This window comes from Eubalaena glacialis, chromosome 3, assembly GCF_028564815.1.
Source record: "Eubalaena glacialis isolate mEubGla1 chromosome 3, mEubGla1.1.hap2.+ XY, whole genome shotgun sequence".
Classification (NCBI taxonomy): domain Eukaryota; kingdom Metazoa; phylum Chordata; class Mammalia; order Artiodactyla; family Balaenidae; genus Eubalaena; species Eubalaena glacialis.
The window spans coordinates 157,606,789-157,630,896 of NC_083718.1; the positions used below are offsets into that span (position 1 = coordinate 157,606,789).

The following is a 24,108-nucleotide window of genomic DNA, read 5'->3' on the forward strand; positions in this document are numbered from 1 at the left end:
TTGGCCTCTTTGCAGCAAAGTCACCTCAGCCAGGTAGATACTTGGTACTGAAAGAAATGCTCTTCCCTCATGAGGGAATGGTCAGCCCTGCAGGTGGCTGAAGAGAATTTTTTAATTCACATAGCCCTCATCCTCTTCTCACTCACCATTTCCACCCCAACTCTACACCTTCTTTCTTAAAGAAGAGTTACTTTGGAAACTCCTTGTTTATGTGGGTTGATATGTGTTGTTTCTGTGTCGGTTTCTGTCAGACTTGTAAGAAGCCTTATATAATCAGAGAGCTTACAATGAAAGGAAACTCTGTGGGTTCAGTGACCAAACTCATGCATTATTTATAAAAATGAGCAGCCAGACCCCGATTCCAGTTTCTTGGTGTGCAGTGATATTGCCATTAGTTTTGCCTGCTGCTTTTCTTGCTTTTGTGTGACCCAGTACAGAGTATTCTCCTGGCCTTATTTACCTTGAGCCAAATGCAAAGTTGTCTGGTGCCTGCCTTGGGTTAACTTTGGCAGCATACCCATACCGTATCTTTCAAGCATGTGGCTGCTTTTCCTGTCCCTAATATGTCTTTGCTTCAATTTGATATGCTACTACATGAGTAATCTTCATTAGGCATACTTTGATAATGTGATGCTTCTGTTTAAAAACTTCTGTTTAGCATTCTAGACTCTCTCTAATCGGATTTCAGAATTCAAATCGCTCCCTTTAGTTGGGTGGGTTTTTTTGCTGTCTTCTACACGTGCTGGCCTTAGATATGCCTTCCAGGACCTGGGATGCCCTTGTCTCTCTTCTCCCTTCCACTTTTCAAGTTATGTCAAATCCCTCTAGTGGAACTCAGTCTCTTAAATAGGGTCTGTATAATGCCCTGTGTGGCTGGGCCCATAGTATATATAAGAAAGCTGAATTAACTCCAGTGGAAAGAGCCAGAAGTCAAAAATAGTGTGAAATGTTACATCTCAAGTCCTTTCACGATTAGAAGTTTATTTCATTTATACTTGTAAAAATAGCTAAAGCATTCCTATTAATGCATGTTGGCATCTTCTTTACTTTTGAAAAAAGTAGCTTTTGTTTAACTTTTTGGTTTGGTCATTTAGTAATAAAAAAATCTCTAAATAAATTGTGGTACATGTTTTCTGCCCTTATTTTTAGTAACTCCCTAAGACATTTGAGAAATAAGAATTTGCGGTTGGCAGTTTAACCCACAAATAATAGAAGAGTTCATTTAGTTTACTTTATTCTTAAAGAAGTTTTCTCCTGACTTGCTAGCTTGCCTCTAGCTCATTTAGTCATTCAAAAAAAAAAAAAAATTTACTGGTTCTCACTATGTGTCCAGCACTATTCCAGGTACTGGGAATATAATAATGAACAAATAATGATCTCTACCCTCATGGAAATTACATTGTAATGAGCAGGGGGTGGGCAGAGGAGTTAGATTAAACAGGAAAACAAATTGTAATATATATGGTGTTATGTGCTGTGGGGTTTGCAATTTTGAATATGTGGATAGGGGAAGTATCACATAAGAGACAAAAATTAAGGAGGTAATGGAGCTAGCTATGTGAATATCTGGGGGAAGAGTGTTCTAGGCAGTGGGAACAGTAAGTGCGAAGACATAGAGGCAGAAATGCCTGGTGCTGAATGTGGTCGCAGAACTCCAAAGGCGGTGATGTGGCCGCAGCAGAGGGAGTAAAAAAGAATAGTAGTAGATGAAGGTCAGAGAGGAAATATGGGCCAGAGCACATAGTGTCTTACAGACCATTGTAAGAGTTTCAGCTTTTACTCAGGATGAATTGAGAAGTCTTTGGAGGTTTTTGAGTAGAGTTGTGACATGTTTTGACTTACCTTTTAACAGAATCACCCTGGCTACTGTGTGGTGAATAGACTGAAAAGGAGGCAAGGTTGAAAGCAGGAAGACTAGTTAAGAGAGACTATTGCAACAGAGTCCATGCAATAAATAGAGACTATGCCAAAAAAAATGAGAGGTGATGGTAACTTGGACCAGAGTGGTAGCAGTGGACCTTGTGATTCTGGATCTATTTTGAAAGTAGAGAAAACAGGCTTTCCTGATGCATTCGGTGAGAGGTTTGAGAAGATGAAATAACTCAAGGATAACCAAAGTTTTTGGCCTGAGCATCTGAAGGATAGAGTTGCTGTTAATGGAGATGGGGAAGACTACAGGAGGTACAAGATGGGAAATGATCAAGAGGTCAGTTTTGAACAGGTTGAGTTTGAACCTGTTCAAGTTCAAGTTATCTCCAAGTGGAGATAACTTCATACAGCTTTGGGATTCCAGGGAGTACTCTGAATGATACCTTCCTTCTGCACATTCCTGTTTCTGTTTATCAGCTTTTTCACTAGAAAATATTTTATTGATTTAGAAGGAGGCGTTTTTCAACTGCTGTATTACTTCCCGAGTAATAATAATGAAAATCATTAAGTCGTTTTTCTTATTTCAGTGTGCCAGGTCCTGCTAAGCCTCTCCCTTGGCGGTGGGGGTGGGGATAAATTAGCGTACAATCCCATGGAATATGCGCTATTTTCCCCATTTTACAGGTGAGAAATCTGAGGCTCAGAGAGAAATTAATTTATCTGAGGTCTCTTAGCTAAGTAGTGGAGCTGGGATTGAGTCAAGTTCCACCTGACTGTAATCCAGTTTACTCGACTTTAAGCTCCTTGATCCTGGCTATTTTGTTCACTGCTGAATCTTCAGTAACTGGCACATAAAGGCATGCAATTAATATTAGTTGGGTGCATGGACAAATGGATGAATGAATGAAAACTGCTTCCCAACACTTGAGCTTCCAGCAGTTAAACTGTTAGCCACAAAGACATCTGCCTCTTTCAAGGTCGTTTAGACCAGCCATTTGATGAATCTTTTCACAGTGTTGATAGTGATAGGACAGAGAAGGATTTAGAAAATGGTTTACGAGATTTCTAGCTAATATTTCTCTTAATCCTCCCCATGATTGTGAAACTAGTGTGGCATTTGAATTCATAGATCTCTTTGTGAGTTTTGGCTAAACCTGTTTCTAACAGAAGTTTGACAAGTATGTTTTTCTTAACTTGGTAAGTGGTATCATTCATAGGAATTGGGTCTGTGGTGGCTCTTGACAGCTTTTCCTGCTTTGGATTCTGTAGCAAGTAGGACAATGGAGGGAGGGTGGTCTCCCAATATACCTCTCACACATTCCTACTATTCAAGGGCATTTCAGCATTCCTACACCTGATACCTAGTTACTGTCTGTACCTTCTGTGTTTACTTGCTCTTTATGTTGGTCTTTTCTTGTTATTATGGTCACCATTGCTTGCTTATATAGTAAATTCTTAGATCAGTGATTTCCAAAGTGAATCATAAGCTTTTCTTTCCTCAACATGCTCATTTTAGCTCATTTCACTGTCTCATAGTAATTGCTTGTGTCTACTTCCTACTCAACAAATAATTATTAAGCAGACACTTTGTGTCAATGGCCAGTTTAGGTGAACTTCGAAAAGGAGAAGTTGTTCTGTGAAGGGGCAGAAAAGTTGTCTAAAGTCTTCTGTAGTACTTGGCACAAGTAGCTACTTCATACATGTTTATTAAATGAATTACTAACTTGTAAAAGTATTGGTTGAGTGCTTAGCTTTTCTACAAATGATAGTTCTCTTTTCCTTCATCCCTGACCTCTCCCATTTTCTACATCTTATCAGTCACCATGACCTGACCATTTTACCTCTTACTACTATGAATGCATTTACCTTAGGCCAGTTCCTTCTGCCATTGCCATCTCTTTCGCCACAACCTTCTAAACTAGTCTCCCTGTCAGTTTTGTTCCTCACCTTAAATCCATACTGTCCATATTGCGAGCCAGAGTGGTCCTTTTAAAATACAGATCTCTTTTTTAACCATCTTAGCAATTTTTAAGTGTACAGTTCAATAGTTAGTATTAAATATGTTTTTATTGTTGTGCAACAGATTTCTGGATCTTCTTCATCTTGCAAAATTGAAACTCTATACTATTTTTTTTTTTTTAATTACTGCATTTTATTTATTTATTTATTTATTTATGGCTGTGTTGGGTCTTCGTGTCTGTGCGAGGGCTTTCTCTAGTTGTGGCAAGTGGGGGCCACTCTTCATCGCGGTGCGCGGGCCTCTCACTATCGCGGCCTCTCCCTTTGCGGAGCACAGGCTCCAGGTGCGCAGGCTCAGTAATTGTGGCTCACGGGCCTAGTTGCTCCGTGGCATGTGGGATCTTCCCAAACCAGGGCTCGAACCCGTGTCCCCTGCATTGGCAGGCAGATTCTCAACCACTGCGTCACCAGGGAAGCCCGAAACTCTATACTATTAAACAACTCCCCATTTCCCCCTTCCTCCAGTCCCTGGTAACCACTATTCTATTTTCTGTTTCTATGATTCTGACAACTCTAGGTACCTCAGAAAAGTGGAATCACACAGTATTTGTCTTTTTGTGACTGGCTCATTTTTCTTAGCTTGGTGTCCTAAAGGTTCATCCATGTTGTAACACGTGACAAGATTTCCATCCTTTTTAAGCCTGAATAATATTCCATTGTAAGTATATATGTACTATATTTTACTTATCTATTCATCTGTCGATGGACATTTGGGTTGCTTTTACCTCTTGACTATTGTGAATGATACTGCTTTGAACATAGGTGTGCATATGTCTCTCTGAGACCCTGTTTTCAGTTTTTTTGCATATATACCCAGAAGTGGAATTGATGAGTGATATAATCGTTCTATTTTTAATTTTTTGGGGAACCACCATACTGTTTTCCATAGCTATTATACCATTTTACAGTCCCACCAATAGTGCACAAGGGTTCTAATTTCTCCACATCCTTATCAACACTTGCTATTTCCTGGGTTGTTTTTTTTTTTAATAGTTGCATTCTAATGGGTGTGAGGTGATATCTCACTGTGGTTTTCATTTGCATTTCTCCATCTCTAATTTGTTGCAGAGACTATCCTTTCCCCTTGATACATGAGGGTGTATTTCTGGGCTTTCTATTCTATTCCATTAGTCTATATGTCTGTCTTTTTGCCAACACCACAGTGTTAAATACAAATCTAATTTTGTTTTCCTTGCATAAACCCTTCTATGGCTCCTCATTGCCCTCAGGGTAAAGTCAAAACATCTAATCCTGGTACTCATTATCTCTGTGGCCTCACTGCTCGTTCTTCTCTGACCTGTTGGTTCTTGTCTCAGTTGTGCACTACAGCTGTACTGAACCTGTTTCTCTTTCAGTTCCACAAATGGGATGTGACCCTTTCCACCTCTGGGTCTCTGCCCCAGCTCTTCCCTCTGCCTAGGACACAATCCTTCCATCTCCCAATGGTCTGGCCAACTCTTATTTAACCTTCAGGACTCAGCTTAGCTATTACTATCTCTGGAAAGCCTTTTCTAATCTCCCAAGATTAGTTAGGTACCCCTCCTACATGCTCCCATAATACAATAGTATTTATCATTGACTTTAATTCACTGTTTGCTTGTGTATGTAGTTTATAAATTCCTTAAGGGCAAGGGCTGTTTTGTTTGCATTGACATCCACTGGGTCCTGCATAGTGCCTGACAATGATAGCTGCTTATCATGTATATTTTTTAATACCATCTTTTAAAATTTTTTAATTAATTAATTAATTAATTTGGGTTGTGCCAGGTTTAGTTGTGGCACACGGCATCTTTGTTGCGGCATGCAGGATCTCTAGTTGTGGCATGCAGGATCTAGTTCCCTGACCAGGGATTGAACCTGGGCCCCCTGCATTGGGAGCACAGAGTCTTAACCACTGGACCACCGGGGAAGTCCCTTATCATATTTGTTGATTGAATGAATAAATGAATAATCAGTGGCATTTTCTGGCTCAAAAGCATTCAGTGATTTCCTGGCTGATTACAGTATAGTTTTGTAACCTTAGTTGCTTACCAGAATTGCTTAAGAGCTTTTTAGAAAGTGCAGATGCCAGGACCTCACACAAGGCCTATTGGGTTAAAGTCTTGGGTGAGGCCCAGGCATCTGTTTTTAAAAATAAATTAATAAAGCGCCATAAGTTATTTTGATGCACAGCTAGTGTTAAAACATGGAACTCAGGATAAACTCTTAGCCTGATATTCGGTCCTCTGTGCTGTAGAATCATCCTGCCTTTTTTTTTTCTAGTTCTCCTCCTCTTTAACAAGTACTCTGTAACTCAGGCAAACTGGGTTTAATGTGTTTACTAAACACTGTGTGTTTTCCTGCCTCTTTATTCATATTATTTCTTCAGCCCAGAATACACTGTTTCCCTTTATCCTATAGAAATCTTCCCTCCCTTCAAGACTTGGCTCAAAGTCCACTTATTCCTCCATAAAACCTTTCCTGATTCTCTGCCACTGCTAAACCTCCCTACCTCTCCCTTATGTAGTCAAAATGTTTCCCTCCATCGACCTTCTCTTACAGTTTTTTTGGCACCTCTTATTAAACATTTTGCCATATATTGAAGTTATTTTTGCTTTAGTTTCCCTGCACAAGTGTAAGCTCCTAGAATAGAGGAGGAACCCAGGCTTGAGGGTCAAAAGACTTGGGTACAAATCCAGGTTCCACCATTACTAGTTGAATAACCATAGACAAGTTATTTAAATCTCTGGGCTTGATTTCCTCATTCATAAGAAAAGGATGACAGGGCTTCCCTGGTGGCGCAGTGGTTAAGAATCTGCCTGCCAATGCAGGGGAAACGGGTTCGAGCCCTGCTCTGGGAACATCCCACCTGCCGCGGAGCAACTAAGCCCGTGCACCACAACTACTGAAGCCTGCGCGCTCTAGAGCCTGTGCTCGGCAACAAGAGAAGTCCGCGCACCGCAACGAAGAGTAGCCCCCGCTCGCCACAACTAGAGAAAGGCTGCGCGCAGCAACGAAGACCCAACACAGCCCAAATAAATAAATAAATAAATAAAAATAAATAAATTTATTAAAAGAACAAAAAGAAAAGGATGACAGAATGTTTAAAGATCTTGCGAAGTTCAAATGAGGTAACTGTGAAAGTGCTATGTAAAACCAGTTGCTGGCTATTATATAATGGCAGGGATAGTGTCTTACTTATCTGTATGCTCCTAATCTCCCAGCAGTACCTTGTGTTTAGGACACTCTTTTATAGACATTGGCTGAATGATTGGATAGGGAGAAAGGAAGCAAACAACAAACATTTTATGTTATCTAAAAAGTGAAGTTGAGGTAAATTTTCTACTGCATTTTAGTACCTGTATGAATGGCTGGAACTCTTGCCTCATGAATGGAGTAATTTCTAAATGGCCTCTTACATTGTTCAATTGTAAGGCCTCTTGCATAGTCATCCTTTTCCTCTGTAACTAATTTACTCAACAGTTTCTTTTCTACCCAGATTAGCTAGTCAATCAAACATACATTTCTGGTACACCCAGAAGGAACAGAACCGAGCACTAACTTACAAATAAAACAACAGACATGTTACTTACCTGATAAGTCTTTAAGTCAACTAAGGTGTTTGGATGAGAAAATATTTCATTTTTTAAAACAATAGTTTATTGTACTTGGCAGTATCAGGGACACTTTTTTAAAAAAATAACTTTTTTCTGATTATAAAATCATACATGCTCGTTAGAGAAATAGCTAATATATATGGAATGTAAAGTTTTGCATGCATTTTCTTTTTTCATCCTATGACAACCCTGTGAGATATAGCTATTATGATTGCTATTTTATATAAAAAGAAGCTAAGGATTAGATTAAATAATAGCTGAAAAGCTCTTTTTCCATTTTTACCTACTTAACTCAATTTTCAAGTCTTAGTTTAAATTTTCACTTTACTATAGTGGCTTTTCCCAATGATCTCCCTCCATCTAGGTAGTTACTTAGATTATTATTCTCTTTGATAGCACTCTTTCCTTTTTCATGGTAGCACATCTCATAACATATAGTTCTTCATTTATTTGAATGTTTGTTTATTGTCTCTCTCATATGTCAGTTCCAGTAAGACTGGGACCATGTTCTGTTTTGTTTACCACTAGCAACAAATAGGTAACAGGTCATTGAAGAGCTTGGGGTTGGTGGAGGAAGTAACAGGCTTTCTCAGGCACTGCCATTACATTAAGCTCAGGAAGCTAAAGACCACATTCTTAGATGTTGGAAAGTTGGAGTGTTGGTTAGAGGGCACCACAGTTAAGGAGGACAGTTGTGTTTAGTATGATTATTCTCTTCCCTAACAATTCTCTTCATAAAGCTAATATGGGTTACTTTGGCCCCTTGGCAAGGATGTTATAGAAGGACTTCAATTGTATGATGTGGGGCTTAGAATGGACTGCCTTTCAGGTCTATCCCATCATATTATATTGTTATTCCATACCCTTGGGCATTATTTTCCTCATGAGTATGTACCTTTGAAAAAACTGTTGATCCATCCATGAGATAAGTAAGGACAATGTATATATGTTGATACTGACTAGCTTATCCTGTACATAAGGTCATAGAAATACTTTTCTGAGAATACCTAAAAGAAAAGGAGATATTCATGAAGATTAGGGAGAAGAAGATTAAAAATTTGAGAGAGAGAAAGAGGCTGCATCATACAGGGCCTTATAGGCCATGGTGAGGATTTTGAATTTTGTTTTAAATACAGCAGGAAGCAGTTGAAGGATTTTAGACAGGAGAGTAGTAGGATACAATTTGCATTTTAAAATAGCACTTTGGCTGCTCTGGAGAATTGACTGTAGAGGGACAGAAGTGAGGGCAAGGAGACCAGTGAGGAGAAACTTATAGATTATATGAGAGATGTGGGTAGCTTGAATTGCGGTGGTATCTGTGAAGATTTTTAAAGATCTGTTTTAGAAATAGAAAGACAAGGTCTTGTGACTTAGGTAAGAAAGAAGAGTGAGGAATCAAACGATGCCCATTTTCTAGGTGGGTGGTTGTTTCATTTACTGAGATGTGGAAAACTTGGAGAGTGCTGCTGGAGAACTTCCTCAGCTGTGTGTGTATTACCTGGGATTTTTTTTTTTTTTTTTAACATAACACTGTAATCAGCATAGTCTCTTCGCTACGGAAGACCAGACTCAGTCTTTGAGCTTTTCAGGGATAACACATCACTACATCTTAAAGCCCTTCCTTGGACAAGAGCTTTCTGGCCTAAGGTCTGAAGACTGAGGTAGCTGATGAGAGCTGATTCATGGAGAGTGTAGAAGGGATTTCTATATGTAGATAGATAGTTAGGGACACTTAATTCTTTCATTAATTCAATTAGTATTTATTGGGGCTTATTCTGCTAGACACTGATCTAGGAATGGCATTGAACCTCTTCTCAGTGAACTCAAGAAGTGAAGTTAATTGTGCGTTAGGACTTTCTGAATTTATTTGGAAAGGGTTTAGAATTCAGTGCTATGGTCATTCTCTGCTTTTAGTCATTTAGAAAAATGTTTTAGAATTTAGCATCCCTAGAACGCTTCTGAGTGACATGATATCCAGATCTGCTGCTTTGTTTGAATTGAGAGTTGGCCTTAGACCAGCATTAGCTGCTTCCCAGAGAGTTCAGTGGCTAATAGAGGAAAGATAATTTGGAACATGTTGGTAAAATAAGTCTAGACTTAACTTCACTCAAGATTAATCATCTGATTTTTCTCATTTACTCTCTCTCTCTCTCTTTTTTTTTTTTGGCTGTGCAGTATGCAGGATCTTAGTTCCCCAACCAGGAATTGAACCCATGCCCCCTGCAGTGGAAGCGCAGAGTCCTAACCACTGGACCGCCAGGGAATTACAGAGGGCACATCATTCTGACACTTGAGATGGTCTGAAACCAAAGAAAAGGCTCTCTCTTTTTCCTTACAGCTGTAGATACTTATGTATACACCAGACCTCAAGTCTGTTTTCTCTGCAGTAGAACCAGAACTGGCTGAGTCCTCTGTTCCCACCCCTTCCTTTGATAACTCCAACTAGTCTTTGTGAATTTTTGTGAACTTGCGGGTAATTAGTTACCTATCTGACCCTTAGCCTTCAGAGGAGATTTCTGCCTGTACTTGGAGTGACTCTTGGGTTGGAAAGTTGTCTTCCACATAGCAAATTGGAAACCTTTCCTCCCTTTCTACCCCCCTACCTACCGTTTGCCACTAGAAGATACCATTTGAGCTTATAGTTGCCTCTAACTTTTGCTTGACTTCTTCCTTACCCAGAGACCAAGTAGTGTGTTGATATGGGCAGAAGAGGTAGAAGAAATGATTAGCTCATTTGAGGACAGAGTCTCCTTTGATATAAATCACCTTAATTAGAAACTTAACCTCTTTTGGTTTCCATTTTCATTTTGTCCACTGTCAAGCCCTTACTCCTGAGATCTGCTAAGGGGAGGCAGGATGTGTTGTCTTCCTTAATAGATTGCTTTGTTCACTCTGAGCCCAATCACCAGGTGAATGTCAGAGGTTCCTGTCTGAAGCTGGAGAATGTGGGGTTGTAGTAGATGTGGGGTAGCAAGCTGGAGGAAAGAATGTTTTTAAACATGACCTTAATATCCATGTTGCTGGTAGAGATATTATGGATTTGGGGATAGGAAAGCAAGCTGGATGGAGTAATCAGGAGCCCTGGGCTGATCGTAAATCATGTCTGAAACCATCGATTGCTAGTAGAGCTTTATGGGGCAAAGAAAATAGTCTTATTGTTATCTTAGTTCATTTCTTTGAGAAGATTTGTTTTACAGATTTATCTTTTAATGTTTATTTAAACAAATTTGATTTTGATTATGAGATGTTTGCTGTAAGAATTAAAAATCTGTGGGAAAAGTTTAGTCGTTCCTTTTTTTTTTTTTTTTTTGTCTGTGTTGGGTCTTAGTTGGGGCACACAGGATCTTCGTTGCGGTATGCGGGGTCTTTCTTTGTGGTATGCAGGGTCTTTAGTTGTGGTGCATTGGCTGTCTATTTGTGGCATATGGGCTCAGTAGTTGTGGCGCGAGGGCTTAGTTGTCCTTCGGCATGTGGGATCTTAGTTCTCCGACCAGGGATCGAACCTGTGTCCCCTGCATTGGAAGGTGGATTCTTAACCACTGGACCACCAGGGATGTCCCAGTCATACTTTTTTGAATCTTGTGGGTAAACAGTCATTTTGTTGTTTATAGTAGTTTACGCGCATAGAAAAACACTCTTACTACTTCAGGTGCGTTAAACAAACATGTTCTTAAAGTGGTGAATGGGTTATACTAAGTGTCTGTGGGAAGTGTGAGGAAAGAGGGGGCGATATCTTTATGGCCTCTTCTACTTGGCTTTCAGCTACTGATAAAAGAAATACCCTCTATAATTTTCAAAAGGAGATCTTAGATATATTTTTTAAGTCCATATGATTCTGACCATTTTAAGGAATCTGCTGACAGAGTGTCAAAGGATCCTTAATTTCATATTACTGAGTGGCCAAACACACTGTTTTGTATTTTGCTTTAAATTCATTGCTACCATAGTATCTGCCATATAGTAAGCATTATTAAATGTTTGTTTTGCATGATATTTATCAGAAAATTCCTCTAAAAGCACATTTCTCTTTTTGATCTTAAGTTACATTAATGACAGAATTGGGAGGGCTTCAAATAAAAGAGAGAACTTAAAATCTGCCTCTATTTATTTAAATGTACTTAATCATTCATTTATTAATTCAACAATTTATTGTTTGTGTCACTGGATACTGGGCTTACAGAGTTGAGAAAGATCTGGTCCCTGCCATCAAGGTTATAGTACAATATGATAAGCAATAGTAGAAATACATACAGGGGACAAAAGTGGCACAAAGTATGGGATGGGGTATCAGGAAATGCTTTCCAAAATAAGAGACTCAAGCTGGGTTTAGAAGGATGAATAAGAATTAGCAAAGCTGTGAAGGGGAAGAAGAGTATTCTGGGCAGTAAACATATATGAAGGCAGAGAGAGTGAAACATTTAAATATTCTGAAACACATTTTGGGTTCCCTTTCTCTTTGAATCAGTTCATTACTACTGACTGTTTGAGTCAGGCAGGTCCCGGTGGACCTCCTGGAGTGGAGACTGAACCGTGGCAAACTCAGGCCTTGGCAGATGTGTGGATGTGCACTTGTAGTGGCTGTGGAACCTCGAGCTGAGAACAGGAGGCTCCTTTGGAGCATGAGCCTCCCACAGGGCGCTCTTGGGATGCCTGTCCCGGAATTACCCAGGGCAGTAACAAAGCTTTCTTTTCTTCTTTAAACCAAGCCAGCAGGATGGGATGTCTGCTAGCCTTTGTGTTTGGAGCCAACCAACAAATATACAGTGGCCAGCACAATGGCATTGTTGGGCTTCAGTGAAAACTAGGTCGGGGCCCAGGCCCTCCTCTGCAGAGGGCCCATCCAGAGAAGAGGTTTGACAAGCCACTGATTTGGCTATTTGGCATTGATGCTGGTTTCTGATGGGCTTCTGACTTACTTTTGGTATATAAGATTGTAGGATCTCTTCCCTTTGTTTCTCTCAACACATCTATTTGGAATCTCTGAGTTGCCTTTGACTCTTTTTCCTCAGTTCTCATATCTACCACTCAGTTGCTGAATCCTTTAGATTCTACCTCTGCTTATTCTAACTCTAGCCCACTTTTTCATGCCTATGATAGCATTCTAAGTCAGGCATTTGGTCGTCTCTCATCTGGACTGATGCAGTACCCTTCAAACCTCCCTCTAGCTCCTCCTCTATCCTGCTACCACCATGAGCTTTCTAAAATGTAGTTTTGGTCATGTATTAGTTTCCTAGGGCTGCCATAACAAAGCACCACAATGTGAGTGGCTTATAAAGACAGAAATTTATTCCCTCATAGTTCTGAAAGCTAGAAGTCTGAAATCAAAGTGTTGGCAGGGTCTTGCTTTCTCTGAAGGCTCTAGGGGAAGATCCTGCCTTGCTTCTTCCTAGTTTCTCTTGGTGTTCCTTGGCTTACAGATGCATCACTCAAATCTTTGCCTCCATCGATACATGACATTCTCCTTGTATGTCTGTGTCTCCTCTCCTCTTTTTGTTAAGATACTGGATTAAGGATCCACCTTACTCCAATAGGACCTCATCTTACTTGATTACATCTGCAAAGACCTTATTTTCAAATAAGGTCACATTCACAGGTACCAGGGGTTAGGAATTGAGCCTATCTTTTTGGGAGACATAGTTCAACACACAATAGATTATATTATACCTTTACCTATAAACCTTTAGTGGTCCCCATGATCTGCTAAATTAACTATAGATGTTTCATCTTGGTGTTCCAGAACTTCTACACTAACAATAAATATAATAATAATAGCAATAATAACAACTAACATATTGAGAACTTCCTTTGACATTGTTCTAAGCATTTTACACATCAGTTCATTAAATCTTCATAATTCTATGGATTAGGTTCTATTATTATTCCCATTTTATAGATGAATGTTAAAGAGTAACTAACCCAGTGTCACACGACTAGTCAGAGGTGAGATTCAATCCTAGGCAGTCTAACTCTGCAGTATGTGGGCTTCACCACTATAATGTACTGCCCAGCTTTACTTTTTAGCTTTATCCCTTCTCCCCTACTTATATTTTATGCAGGGAAAGAAAAACAAAAAGGAATAACTACTAATCTCTGCACTTTATCTTTGTGTTCCTTATGCATAAAATGTCTTTTTTACTCCCAACCCTACATATGGACTTCCAGGAAACAGAACTGAATCCTCAATGGGTGATTAGCCAGACCTATGTGGGGGAAGGTATTCCAGGTAAAGGGACCAGCAATGTGCACAAACGTGCAAGTAAGGAGGGGTCAGACCCTTATAAGCAGGAGTGAAAGACTTTGTATGCCATGCTAAGGATTGTGGATTTTATCCTAAGAGTAATAGGGCATCAGTGGATAATTTTAACAAGGGAGTGGCTTCAGTTGGCATTTTAGAAGGTTAATCTTGGCTGTATTAAGGAAAATGGATTGGAATGAGAGCTAAGTCTGTTCAAGATGTAAGAAAGGGAAAAGGGGCTTCCCTGGTGGCGCAGTGGTGGAGAATCTGCCTGCCAATGCAGGGGACACGGGTTCGAGCCCTGGTCTGGGAAGATCCCACATGCCGCGGAGCGGCTGGGCCCGTGAGCCACAATTGCTGAGCCTGCGCGTCTGGAGCCTGTGCTCCGCAACAAGAGAGGCCGCGATAGTGAGAGGCCTGCGCACCGCGATGAAGAGTGGCCCCCGCTTGCCACAACTAGAGAAAGCCCTCGCACAGAAACAAAGACCCAACACAGCCATAAATAAATAAATATTAAAAAAAAAAAACACAACCCTAAGAGGTACAGAAAATATTTTTAAAAAAAAGAAGGGGAAAAGAAGACTAGTTAGAAAGCTAATGGCATAACCTAGGGGAGGGATGATGATTAGATATTGATAGTGGGGAGAATGAGTTGTGTACTGTGAGCTAAGCACTGTGCTAGACATACTTTGTATACCGTATCTCTTTTAATTATTCCCTGCCTTTGATTAAATACCAAATCATATTGGTTCTACCTCTGAGATGTCTCCAGATATTAACCTCCTTTCCATTCTTGCTGCCATTGTCTTTCTCAGGCCTTTGTTACTTCTCACCTGGTTGATTCCAGAAGCCTCCTAACTGTTCTCCCAGCCTCAATTCTTGACCTTTCCGTACAGTTTTTACATTACTGTTAGAATGATATTTCTGTGAAGCATGTCTGATCATTGTCCTGTATGAAAAAAAATTGTAGGTTGATTATATGTCATCTCTACTGGACTGTGAACTCGACTAGACTAGACTGTGAACTAAGGGCAGGGACTCGCCCCACTTAGTTTTATGTTTTTATGTAGTAGGTTTTCAGTGTTTGTGTAGGTGGATGGATAGATGAATGGGTCTACCTCAGGACAACTGTGCTAATTAAGTGGCAGCAAATGATCTCTGTTAGTTGGATGGCAGCACATTTATCTGCCTTGGGTAAGTGCCCTAGCTCTAGGCTATTTGGGTAGATTCTTCAAAAAGGTATAATAATTCTTACAGTTGATGTTTTCTTCAGAACCTCTCCGAATATGTCTTTGAACCACTGTTCATAGATGCTTGTTTGATTACAGGTATCAGTACATTGATAATTCAAAGTTAAAAAAAAAAAAGGTAACCGTTTGCCTTGTTCTTCTGACTGGTTATGATTGGGTGAGGTTATGATGAGAATCAGCAAGAATTGAGAACAGGAGCCCTGGGTGTAGTGAATGTTACTTCAGGGAGAGGTAAGTATTGCCTAGTCCTGCTCCAGAATATTCTTTGTATGGGCATGTTTATGTGTCTGTCTGTGTCTGAGTGGTACCGTCAGAGCCTATAGGGTGTATGTTGGAAGAACCATACTCTCAGCCTAGACAACTCTTAACTATCTTTTTAGGATCCAACTCAGGTGTTACTTTTTCTCTGAAACTTTCTAAACTCCTAAGTATCTACTTTCATACCCAAGTGTTTACCTCTGCTAAAGGGTTATTAGTATTATTTACTTACCTATGTGTCTTTCATTGAACTTCTTTAAGGTGTAAACTGAGTGTTTACATACCTACATTTACTATGTAGGTGGGACTCTTCCAATCACTGGGAGATATAATGTTGATGTAAATGGACAGGTTCTTACTCTCATAAGGGGGTGACAGGAATGGGAGGAGCGCTCAATAAATCTTTGTAGAAATAACCTGAATTGATATTCCTTTTTTTTTTTTGGCCACACCGTGAGGCTTGCGGGATCTTAGTTCCCCGGCGACCAGGGATTGAACCTGGGCCCATGGCAATGAAAGTGCCACTGGACGGCAAGGGAATTCCCTGAATTGATATTTCTGAGTGGAGAATTAAGTGTCCACTTACCCGTCCCTTTGATGATTTTCTAGGGTGTTGGCATATGATTTCTTACATACATAGTAATATTGTTTAGTCACCAAACACACATTTGTTTACTGAGTGCCTTCTAAGAAAAGAGTCTTTAATGAAATCAAGTATCAAACACAAATGAAATGGCAGAAACTCTAACATTTTATTAGACCATGAAGAGGAGAGGTTTTGGTGTAGGTAAAGTTGGGGAACAGTCACTTAGAGGTATTGAAGTACCTATAACACATTTGATTGGCTGATACTATAGTTTTCTGAACTTGAAAGTTTAAAAGAACAACAATAAAAGTTGTAAAATCTTCTCTCTCTAGTAGGTATTGAAATGTGTTGCCAGTGCCTTAGGTGGTTTTGTAGAGCTCCCAAGGGAGTAGTCTGGAAGAAAATGAAAGCAAAGCAGCTGTTATCCCCAGCCCGGAAAGCTGAATGTGCTGGAACAGTTGTTCTTGCCTCTGCTTCCCACAGAGGGATTTGTTCAGAGAACACACCAGCTGAGTCTGCACAGGGAGTTGCTTATAGGGAAGTGGACATTCCGACTAATGGGCACACAGTGTAGCAACTTAGAAATCTTCCTTCTTGGCAGATCTCAAACTTCCTTTCCTCATACATGCAAAGGTCTTGAGACATTGAGAAGTTGTGGTTTCTGAGGGCCCAGAGGCTTATCAGCTCCACCAAAGTATTCACCGAAGGCAGGCAAGAGAAGTGGGTTGTAACAATACATTCCATTTGGTTTCCCTCTCTGGATCTGGTTTGTGCTTTTTCCATCTTGCCAGGAAAAGTCAGAGCCTACTAGCCAGTGTGGTTCCTCACCTTGTCTCACCTCTCTCCTCTGCTCTCCACCCTGTGGCTTGGTCTGTGGATTTCTCAGGCTTTCAGAGACATGACTGGACAGAGTAATAAACACGTGTTTCTCTGAACCAGAATCAAGAGTCTCTGGCTTAGCCTGGCCCACAGAGAATGCACATACAGGCTTTTCACCAGTCTTTTCTGCCTGGCCCTCAGTAGGAAGCCTGAGTGGCTCCCAAAGTCAGGCCTTCCATTTCACACTGTCACCACGCCAAAGAAGTGAACCACCACCTCTTCATATCTTTTTCACTCTCAGAGCTAAAGAAATTTGTCTGCATGTTTAGCTGTCAGCTTCATTGCCCCCATATAGCTTGGAATTTGCAAGTTCAGTTTCTTTTTAGCAAATGAGCACCTCAGACATAAACTGTGAACAGATTCAGCTAGAGTGAAGAGATGAGGGCACTATGCTAATGCTGTCGTTATGCCTCGTTTTGAAATTTCCAAAGCTGGATTATCAAGCAAGATGAAGCAGATCAACAGGTTTCCCTTTTGAGAAGTTTGGCGTATTTTTAGCCATTCTCTCTGCCTTGCCAGACCTGATCCACTTCATCCAAGGATCTGAAGTGCTGCATCGTGCTGCCCCCAACTGGTTCTTTTTGGTGCTTATGTTACCACATCAGAAAATCTCATTATATGGAACTTGTATTTTTTTCTTAGCACTTTCATGTATTTGTATTGCATTCTTATAATAACATTGTGAGTTATATGGATCATGGATTATCATACCTACTTTTTATGTGGGAAAATTGAAGGGTAGCCTTATTAGTTGATTTGTCCAAAGTAAAATGGCTGTTGAGGCAGACTTGGACTAAAATTCAGATTTAAAAATGTGTGTGTGTGTGTGTACATATATATATATATATATATAATTTATTTGGTTGCACTGGGTCTTAGTTTTGGCATGTGGGCTCCTTAGTTGTGGCTCCAGGGCTCCTTAGTTGCAGCTCACGGGCTCCTTAGCTGTGGCATGCAAACTCTTAGTTGCGGCAGGCACGTGGGATCTAGTTCCTTGACCAGGGATAGAACCCGGGCCCCCTGCGTTGGGAGCGTGGAGTCTTATCCACTGCGCCACCAGGGAAGTCCCTAAAATTCAGATTTCTTGCCTTCTATCCCATTAGGTTCCCTAGTCTTTTGTAAATTCAATATCACCCCCACTCCAAAAAGGTATTAAGAGCTTAATTTTAGGCTTAGAGGAATTTGCCCCTTTTTCTCCCTTGGAAAGAGGAGGGAGATAATACATCATGTAAGGTTTGAATAAATTCATGAATTTAATTGGCAAAAAATTTTGAGCTCCTGTTCTGCATGAGGCTCTCTGTACCCAGACACCATGGCTCTCCAATGTAATGTAAGGGTAGAGCATGAACTCTGGAGCCAGACTGCCTGAGTTTGAACCCTGGCTCTGCTGCTTAATAATTGGGTAACCTTGAGCAAGCTGCTTAACCTCTAAATGCCTTTTGTAAAATGAGAATAATAGTACACTTACCTTAGGGTTATATGAAGATTAAGTGATGTAATTAATGGAAAGTTCTCAGAGTAGTGCCTGGCACAAAGCAAGTACCAAGTAAATAAATATTAGCTGCAGCTGCTGCTGCTATTTTTGTTATTATTATTTATTATCTCTATATAAATAGGCTTATTTGCTCTTTAAAAAAAAGGGCAAAGCAGCTCTTCATGGGTATGTAGGAATGACGAACAGCCAAATTTCTTGAAAGAGTACATCTTCATGTCGTTTCCCCTTAGCCTTATCTCCTACTCACTCCTCAATTCACTTTGATCTTACTCTGGTCTTAACCACTTTACTGAAACTGCTCTGGCCGTGGTTGCCAGTGACTTCTCAGTTGCAAATTCAGTAGACACTTTTCAGGCTCATCTTACTTGATCTATAGCATTTGATACTATTGGTCATTTCCTCTTTGGAATGTTTTCCTCCTTTGGCTTCTGTGGTGACATTCTTGCTTGCTTCTTCTTCCTCTGCCTGCTCCTTTAAATGCTACAGTTGCTTGGGATTCTGGTAATTTCCCACCTTACATGTTAACCCCTGGGCAGTTCCATACATTCCTTAGCCTCAGTGACTACTTCAGCTCAATGTCATTGCCTCCTAAATGTTAGTCTCTAGCCCAGACTTTGCTCCTAAACTTCAAACTGACTCTGTATAGGACATCTCCACATGCCCTTAAACCCAACATGTCCTACTTGAACTCACTATCTTTTAACATTGCCTCTTCTAAAAACCTGCTCCTCTCCCTGTATTCTGGATATTTAATAATGGCACCCAGGGACCAGTAGCCTGCGATCAACCTAGGAGCTTTTCATTGCCCTTATCCCCCCCATCCAGCATTCATCAAGTTTTTTTTGACTTTGCCATCTAAATCTTGAATCTTGCTCTATTCCAGTGCCTCCACTATTGCCTTAACTCAGGCATTCTTCTTTCACCAGGATTATCGCAATAATCTCCTAACCTATTTTCCCTTCTCCGTATTCTCCACTCTAATCCATCTATCATACCATTGCTAAAATAATCTTTTCTTTAAAAAACAAATATGAACATGTTGCTCTTTTGCTTAAAAGGCTTCTTTTGTTCCTTATAGACAGGATAAAGTCCATATACCTTAGCAAAGCATATCAGCCTCACCTGCCTCTCCTCTCATGCACTCTGACTGTATTGAGTAAATTAGTTTCCTGAATACACCATGCTCTTCACCTATAACTTTACGTATGCGGCTCCCTCTGTGTGGACTTTCTTTCCTGCTCCCCCAAGTCATCCTTTGGACTCCTTTATTTCCTTTGTGCAGCTTTCTCTGACACGCCTAGACTGAGTTAGTAACTTTATCCTCTGTGCTGCACAGTGCTGTCGTACCTATATAAAGCCATCTTTTAGCATTTACTACATTATATTGTTTGTCTATATCCCTTAATAGATTGTGATCTTCTCAAAGGAAGGTGCAGCACCTACCATAGTGCCTGGATGCAGAATAAGCCCTCAGTAACTTCAAAAAAAAAAATACAGTCTCTATCTTCCAGGTGTCTACTCTCTAGTGGTTTCACCACCACCCTAAGCATTCCTGACAAATGGTAGCTGGGTTTTCCTTCTGTTTTGCAGTATATCAACTCTGGAAACCTGGAACAGTTGCTAGACAGTAACCTGCATTTGCCCTGGACTGTGAGGGTGAAACTGGCTTATGACATAGCAGTGGGCCTCAGCTACCTTCACTTCAAAGGCATTTTCCATCGGGACCTCACATCTAAGGTACGAAGGCTTTACATGCACTACTCTTTGAGACACTGTCTTCCATTACCAAGAAAACTGTGTTAAGAAACCAGTCATTAATGTGCTTGAGAATGATGGAGATCTCTTATAAATTCAACATTCAGTCACAGAGGATACAACTTATTACTATGTACACCTAGTCCTTAGAAAGCCAATCTCGGCTCACAGCGGGTACCTTTCATTGCTGAGTCTGGCAACACATACATCTTGAGAACCTTCACTCTTGGCTTCAGGTCCTGAATATGTGTTGCAGGAATAGATGGCATGAGGACACTTAAGAGGTTCTTGCCCTATAGGAGTGACAGCAGTCAAGGCAATGTGGGAGCCTGTCTCTTAGTGTTCTCTCCCATGGCCTCCAGCAGGAGTTCTGTGATTTTTAGTCACTTGAGTGTAGGTTTTGAAAGCCATAATGTACTGACCCATTTTCTTTCTGTGTGATTGAGTTTCTGCCATCCTGCCAGTTCCTCTTTGGCGTCAGCTGGTCTCTGTAGTATTCTCTTGCTGTCCAAATTGCTGCGTGACCAGGTTAGAAAAGAGTTGCTTTTAGAGGAAGTTGGCCATACTACAAGGCAGACACCTCAGGGCCAAGTAGCACAGGACATCACGTGACAAGGCTTATATAAAATAGTACTGTTTGATCATTGATATGGGAACTATAAATCATCTAATATAACTTCTGTCCAAGAGCTGATTTAAAGTCTTCTAGGGAGGTATTATAGAAGTTTTGTACCTGCCCAAGAATAGCTGTTATTTCATTCTGCACCCTCAACACATACATATGCACACACACGCACATGCATACACATACTCCTACAGCCCTTCTGTCATGGATGAGGGGTATGGGAGCCTGTTATAAGAAAAAGTTTGCAAAGGGAACAAAAGCAGGCTGTGCTGTCAGAGCCAATAAGGCCTAGAGCAGTGAGTCCCTGGCTACCTCGCATTAGAATGGTTCTGGTGTTCCAAACAGCAGTACTGTCCCCGAGGGACCCTGGCCATTGGTTTGTGAGTACTACACAGAAAATAGCTTTGGGGAGGTGCTTGTAGGGCCCCTAGGTGTGGCAGGGCCATTTGTAGTCAGCTGCGCTGTTACTGAAGGAGCACTAAGACTGGCAGGTGGAATCTGGTGACCAGCTGAGACCTAGTTGTGAGGAGTCCTTTATCTTCATTGGTATAAGCAAGGACTGGACAGTTGGACAGCTGGGACCTGGAAGGTGGTATCATTTCCTTTCATCAGACTTTTCTCCTTCCTTAGAATGTTTTAGAAACTCAAAACTTAGAAAACTGCACTTGTTCCAGGCAAATGGGTGGGGTTGTATCAACTTAGATACTGCCTTAAGTTGGTAGTATACTCTCACCTTAGGCATGCAACTAAAATCAAATTGCTGGGGCTTCCCTGGTGGCGCAGTGGTTAAGAATCCGCCTGCCAAGGCAGGGGACACAGGTTCGAGCCCTGGTCCGGAAAGATCCCACATGCCGCGGAGCAACTAAGCCCGTGCGCCACAACTACTGAGCCTGCACTCTAGAGCCCGTGAGCCACAACTGCTGAGCCCTCGTGCCACAACTACTGAAGCCTGCGTGCCTAGAGCCCATGCTCTGCAACAAGAGAAGCCACCACAATGAGAAGCCCGTGCACCGCAACGAAGAGTAGCCCCAGCTCATTGCAACTAGAGAAAGCCTGCGTGCAGCAACGAAGACCCAACACAGCCAAAAATAAATAAATAAAATAAATAAAAATAAAAAAAAAAATCAAATTGTTGCTTCCTACTCAGAGAGCATAATTTCTTCTAAGGTGGAGGGAGGCCATGACAAGTTATCCGTCAGTCACACAGATATTTCCTGTGCACCTACATGAGTGTCTCCGGTGCCTGGTACCATGAATGAAGGGATATTTGAAAAAGATAATTTCTGACCAGAGGTAGTCTTGTTGGGAAATAACTGAAGAATAGTTCATAGCATTTTATAATTGAGTGTTCAGCTATAGACTATAGGTTTTCAGACAAAAGAAAGATCACTAGGCTAGGGTAGCTAGGCTTTCTGGAGGAAAGTCCTCCACTACCAATGAGTTCCTAAGAACTCATCATATTCTCTTCAGTGCCCCCAAAACACTTTGTCCCATTGTGCTAGTGTCCAAGTGTGATTCTGTCTGGGATTGTCATAGTGTATGTATTGTAAAAATGACTAACCTTTTTGGAACTATAGGGTAAGACCACTGTCCTTTGGTTTTCCTAATAGGGAGTGGGTATTCCCATGTCAGTTGGCTTGAGATGAGAAACTAGGAATTTAGGAGAAAGAACTCCCTGGTATCACTGGGCTGTACTTTCTTGGGTCTGAACTTTAGAGGGTGGTGAGAACAAATGACTTTGCAACCTGGAGACAGGCTGGGAAGTACACTCTAGGGAATCTCAAGTTGAAGAAAAACTTCATAGCCCTTTTTATCATCCCTGAGCTTTTGGTAAAGTTTTGTCCAAATGTTTTATCTTCATAGTGTTGCAGAGATTAAGGAGAAGTTTGTGTGTCCCCACCTAGACCAGAGCAGCCCCACCCAGGAGACCTGTGTGATGGTGACAGTGACCATAAGAATGAGAAGCCCAAGGGAGAAGTCTAAAGGGACAGAGTAGGGCTTTGAAATTTCCAAATTATCTCCTTATTGTCAACCTTGGGTCTGAGTTTGATTTCTTTAAGGACAATAAAAGGTTTACTTATATTCTAGCGTGTACACTTCCTATTATTTGATGGTTCTATTGTGTCCGTGTCTCCCACCAACACATGAGTTTCTCAAGTGCTGCTCATATTCACCTTTTTATTCCTAGCACCTAACATATAGAGCCTGTCAGAGTAGGGGCTTCCTGGCCCTCTTTCAGAAAATGTGCTTGATGGCACAGAGGCCAAAACATCTGCTTGAGAACTGAGATTTTGAGTCCCACACCCAGTTTTGTCCCACCTCTTTAAATGACCTCAGCGCTCTTGGGTCCTTAGTGTCCCCAGTCTATTGACCTCATAGGAGTGATCAGTCCGGGCTTTTCAGGCCAGAGCTAACAGGAGGGATTTAAAGTAGTAGGAGCGTGTTCCAGGTAGGTATACCGGGATAGAGAGAAGCACATGCCTTTTTCCAAATGATCCTGAGCCTATGGTAGCGGCAAAGAGGATCACTGGTTTCCAATCAGAGTGCCTATTGAAAGCAGTATTGCCTTTGTAGGATTCACACATCAGTGGTTACTGCAATACTGTTTTCAAGAGTGAAGAGTCTGTCAGATATAGCTGTTCTGCCTAATTTTGTAATTATTGCGATGCTGATGATTTACTTAGAAGCAAGTGTGATGCAGTGTGGCTTTAAAAACATTCCATTCTTGAGCGCCATCAAGAAGTGGCAACAGCCACACACAGGCTAGGAGTGGCTGGTACAGCTGTACGTGAGCCTTGGCTCTTAGGGGCAGCTGGGAGAGCAGTTTCTTTCTGCTTAATACTGTTACTGCCCAGGATCAGGCAAGCACCACTAGTCTTTTTGGATTTCCCCTAGGAGTGTGAATTATGAATTGTACCTCTCTTCTTGGTTGCTGGGTTTTTGTTAGTTAGTTTGTTTGTTTTGGGTTTTTTGGGGGGTGGGAATGTTTTTGTTTTTTTAACTCCAAAGAATCCACTCTGGCCATTCCACTAGAGTGAAAAGCCTATCTAGCTGTGGTCTTAGGCTAGGAACCCCACAACTAGGAACAGAAAATGCCAATTTTCAGAGACTGAAGAGAGCATGAATTAGAAACAAAGCTGAATGCTGGGGGGAGGTAGAGAGTGTGTATTAGGGCACCCTGTAGTCATTTTTTATAAAGAGAACCGTCAACAGCCTTTGGGAACCATTTATACTGTGCTACTAGAGGACATAGAAATGACTAGAATGCAATCTGTACCATCCATGGGCTCTTAGTCAAGTTGGAGAGACAGATATGTGAGTAGATTATTTCCCAAGAATTACAGAAAAGAGAGGGTATCACATGGTGGGATGGAGGGGAAGGGAAGGGATGGGACACATTACAGCAAACCAGATAATCTTTTGAGACTTGGACTGCAGCCGTCTCTGGGACATTTAGGAGGGCAATTCAGTCTCTGATCTCCCTGTGGTATGAAAAGAAACTTTTAACCCTTCTTGAGATGTAGAATCAGTACTTTCTTTC

At 41.1% G+C, this 24,108-nt stretch overlaps 1 protein-coding gene across 3 annotated transcripts in view; it reads left to right on the plus strand.

The window, feature by feature from the left end:
- Window positions 1-24,108, plus strand: part of TESK2 (testis associated actin remodelling kinase 2) — a 131,116-nt gene that overhangs the window by 97,502 nt on the left and 9,506 nt on the right. For 2 of the 3 annotated variants that reach the window (XM_061184301.1, XM_061184302.1), the window contains one exon: window positions 19,778-19,924. The exons of the other annotated variant lie outside the window; for it this stretch is intronic. In XM_061184301.1, coding sequence (XP_061040284.1) covers window positions 19,778-19,924 — 147 coding nt within the window. The remainder of the gene's footprint in view (window positions 1-19,777; window positions 19,925-24,108) is intronic. 3 annotated transcript variants of the gene reach the window in all.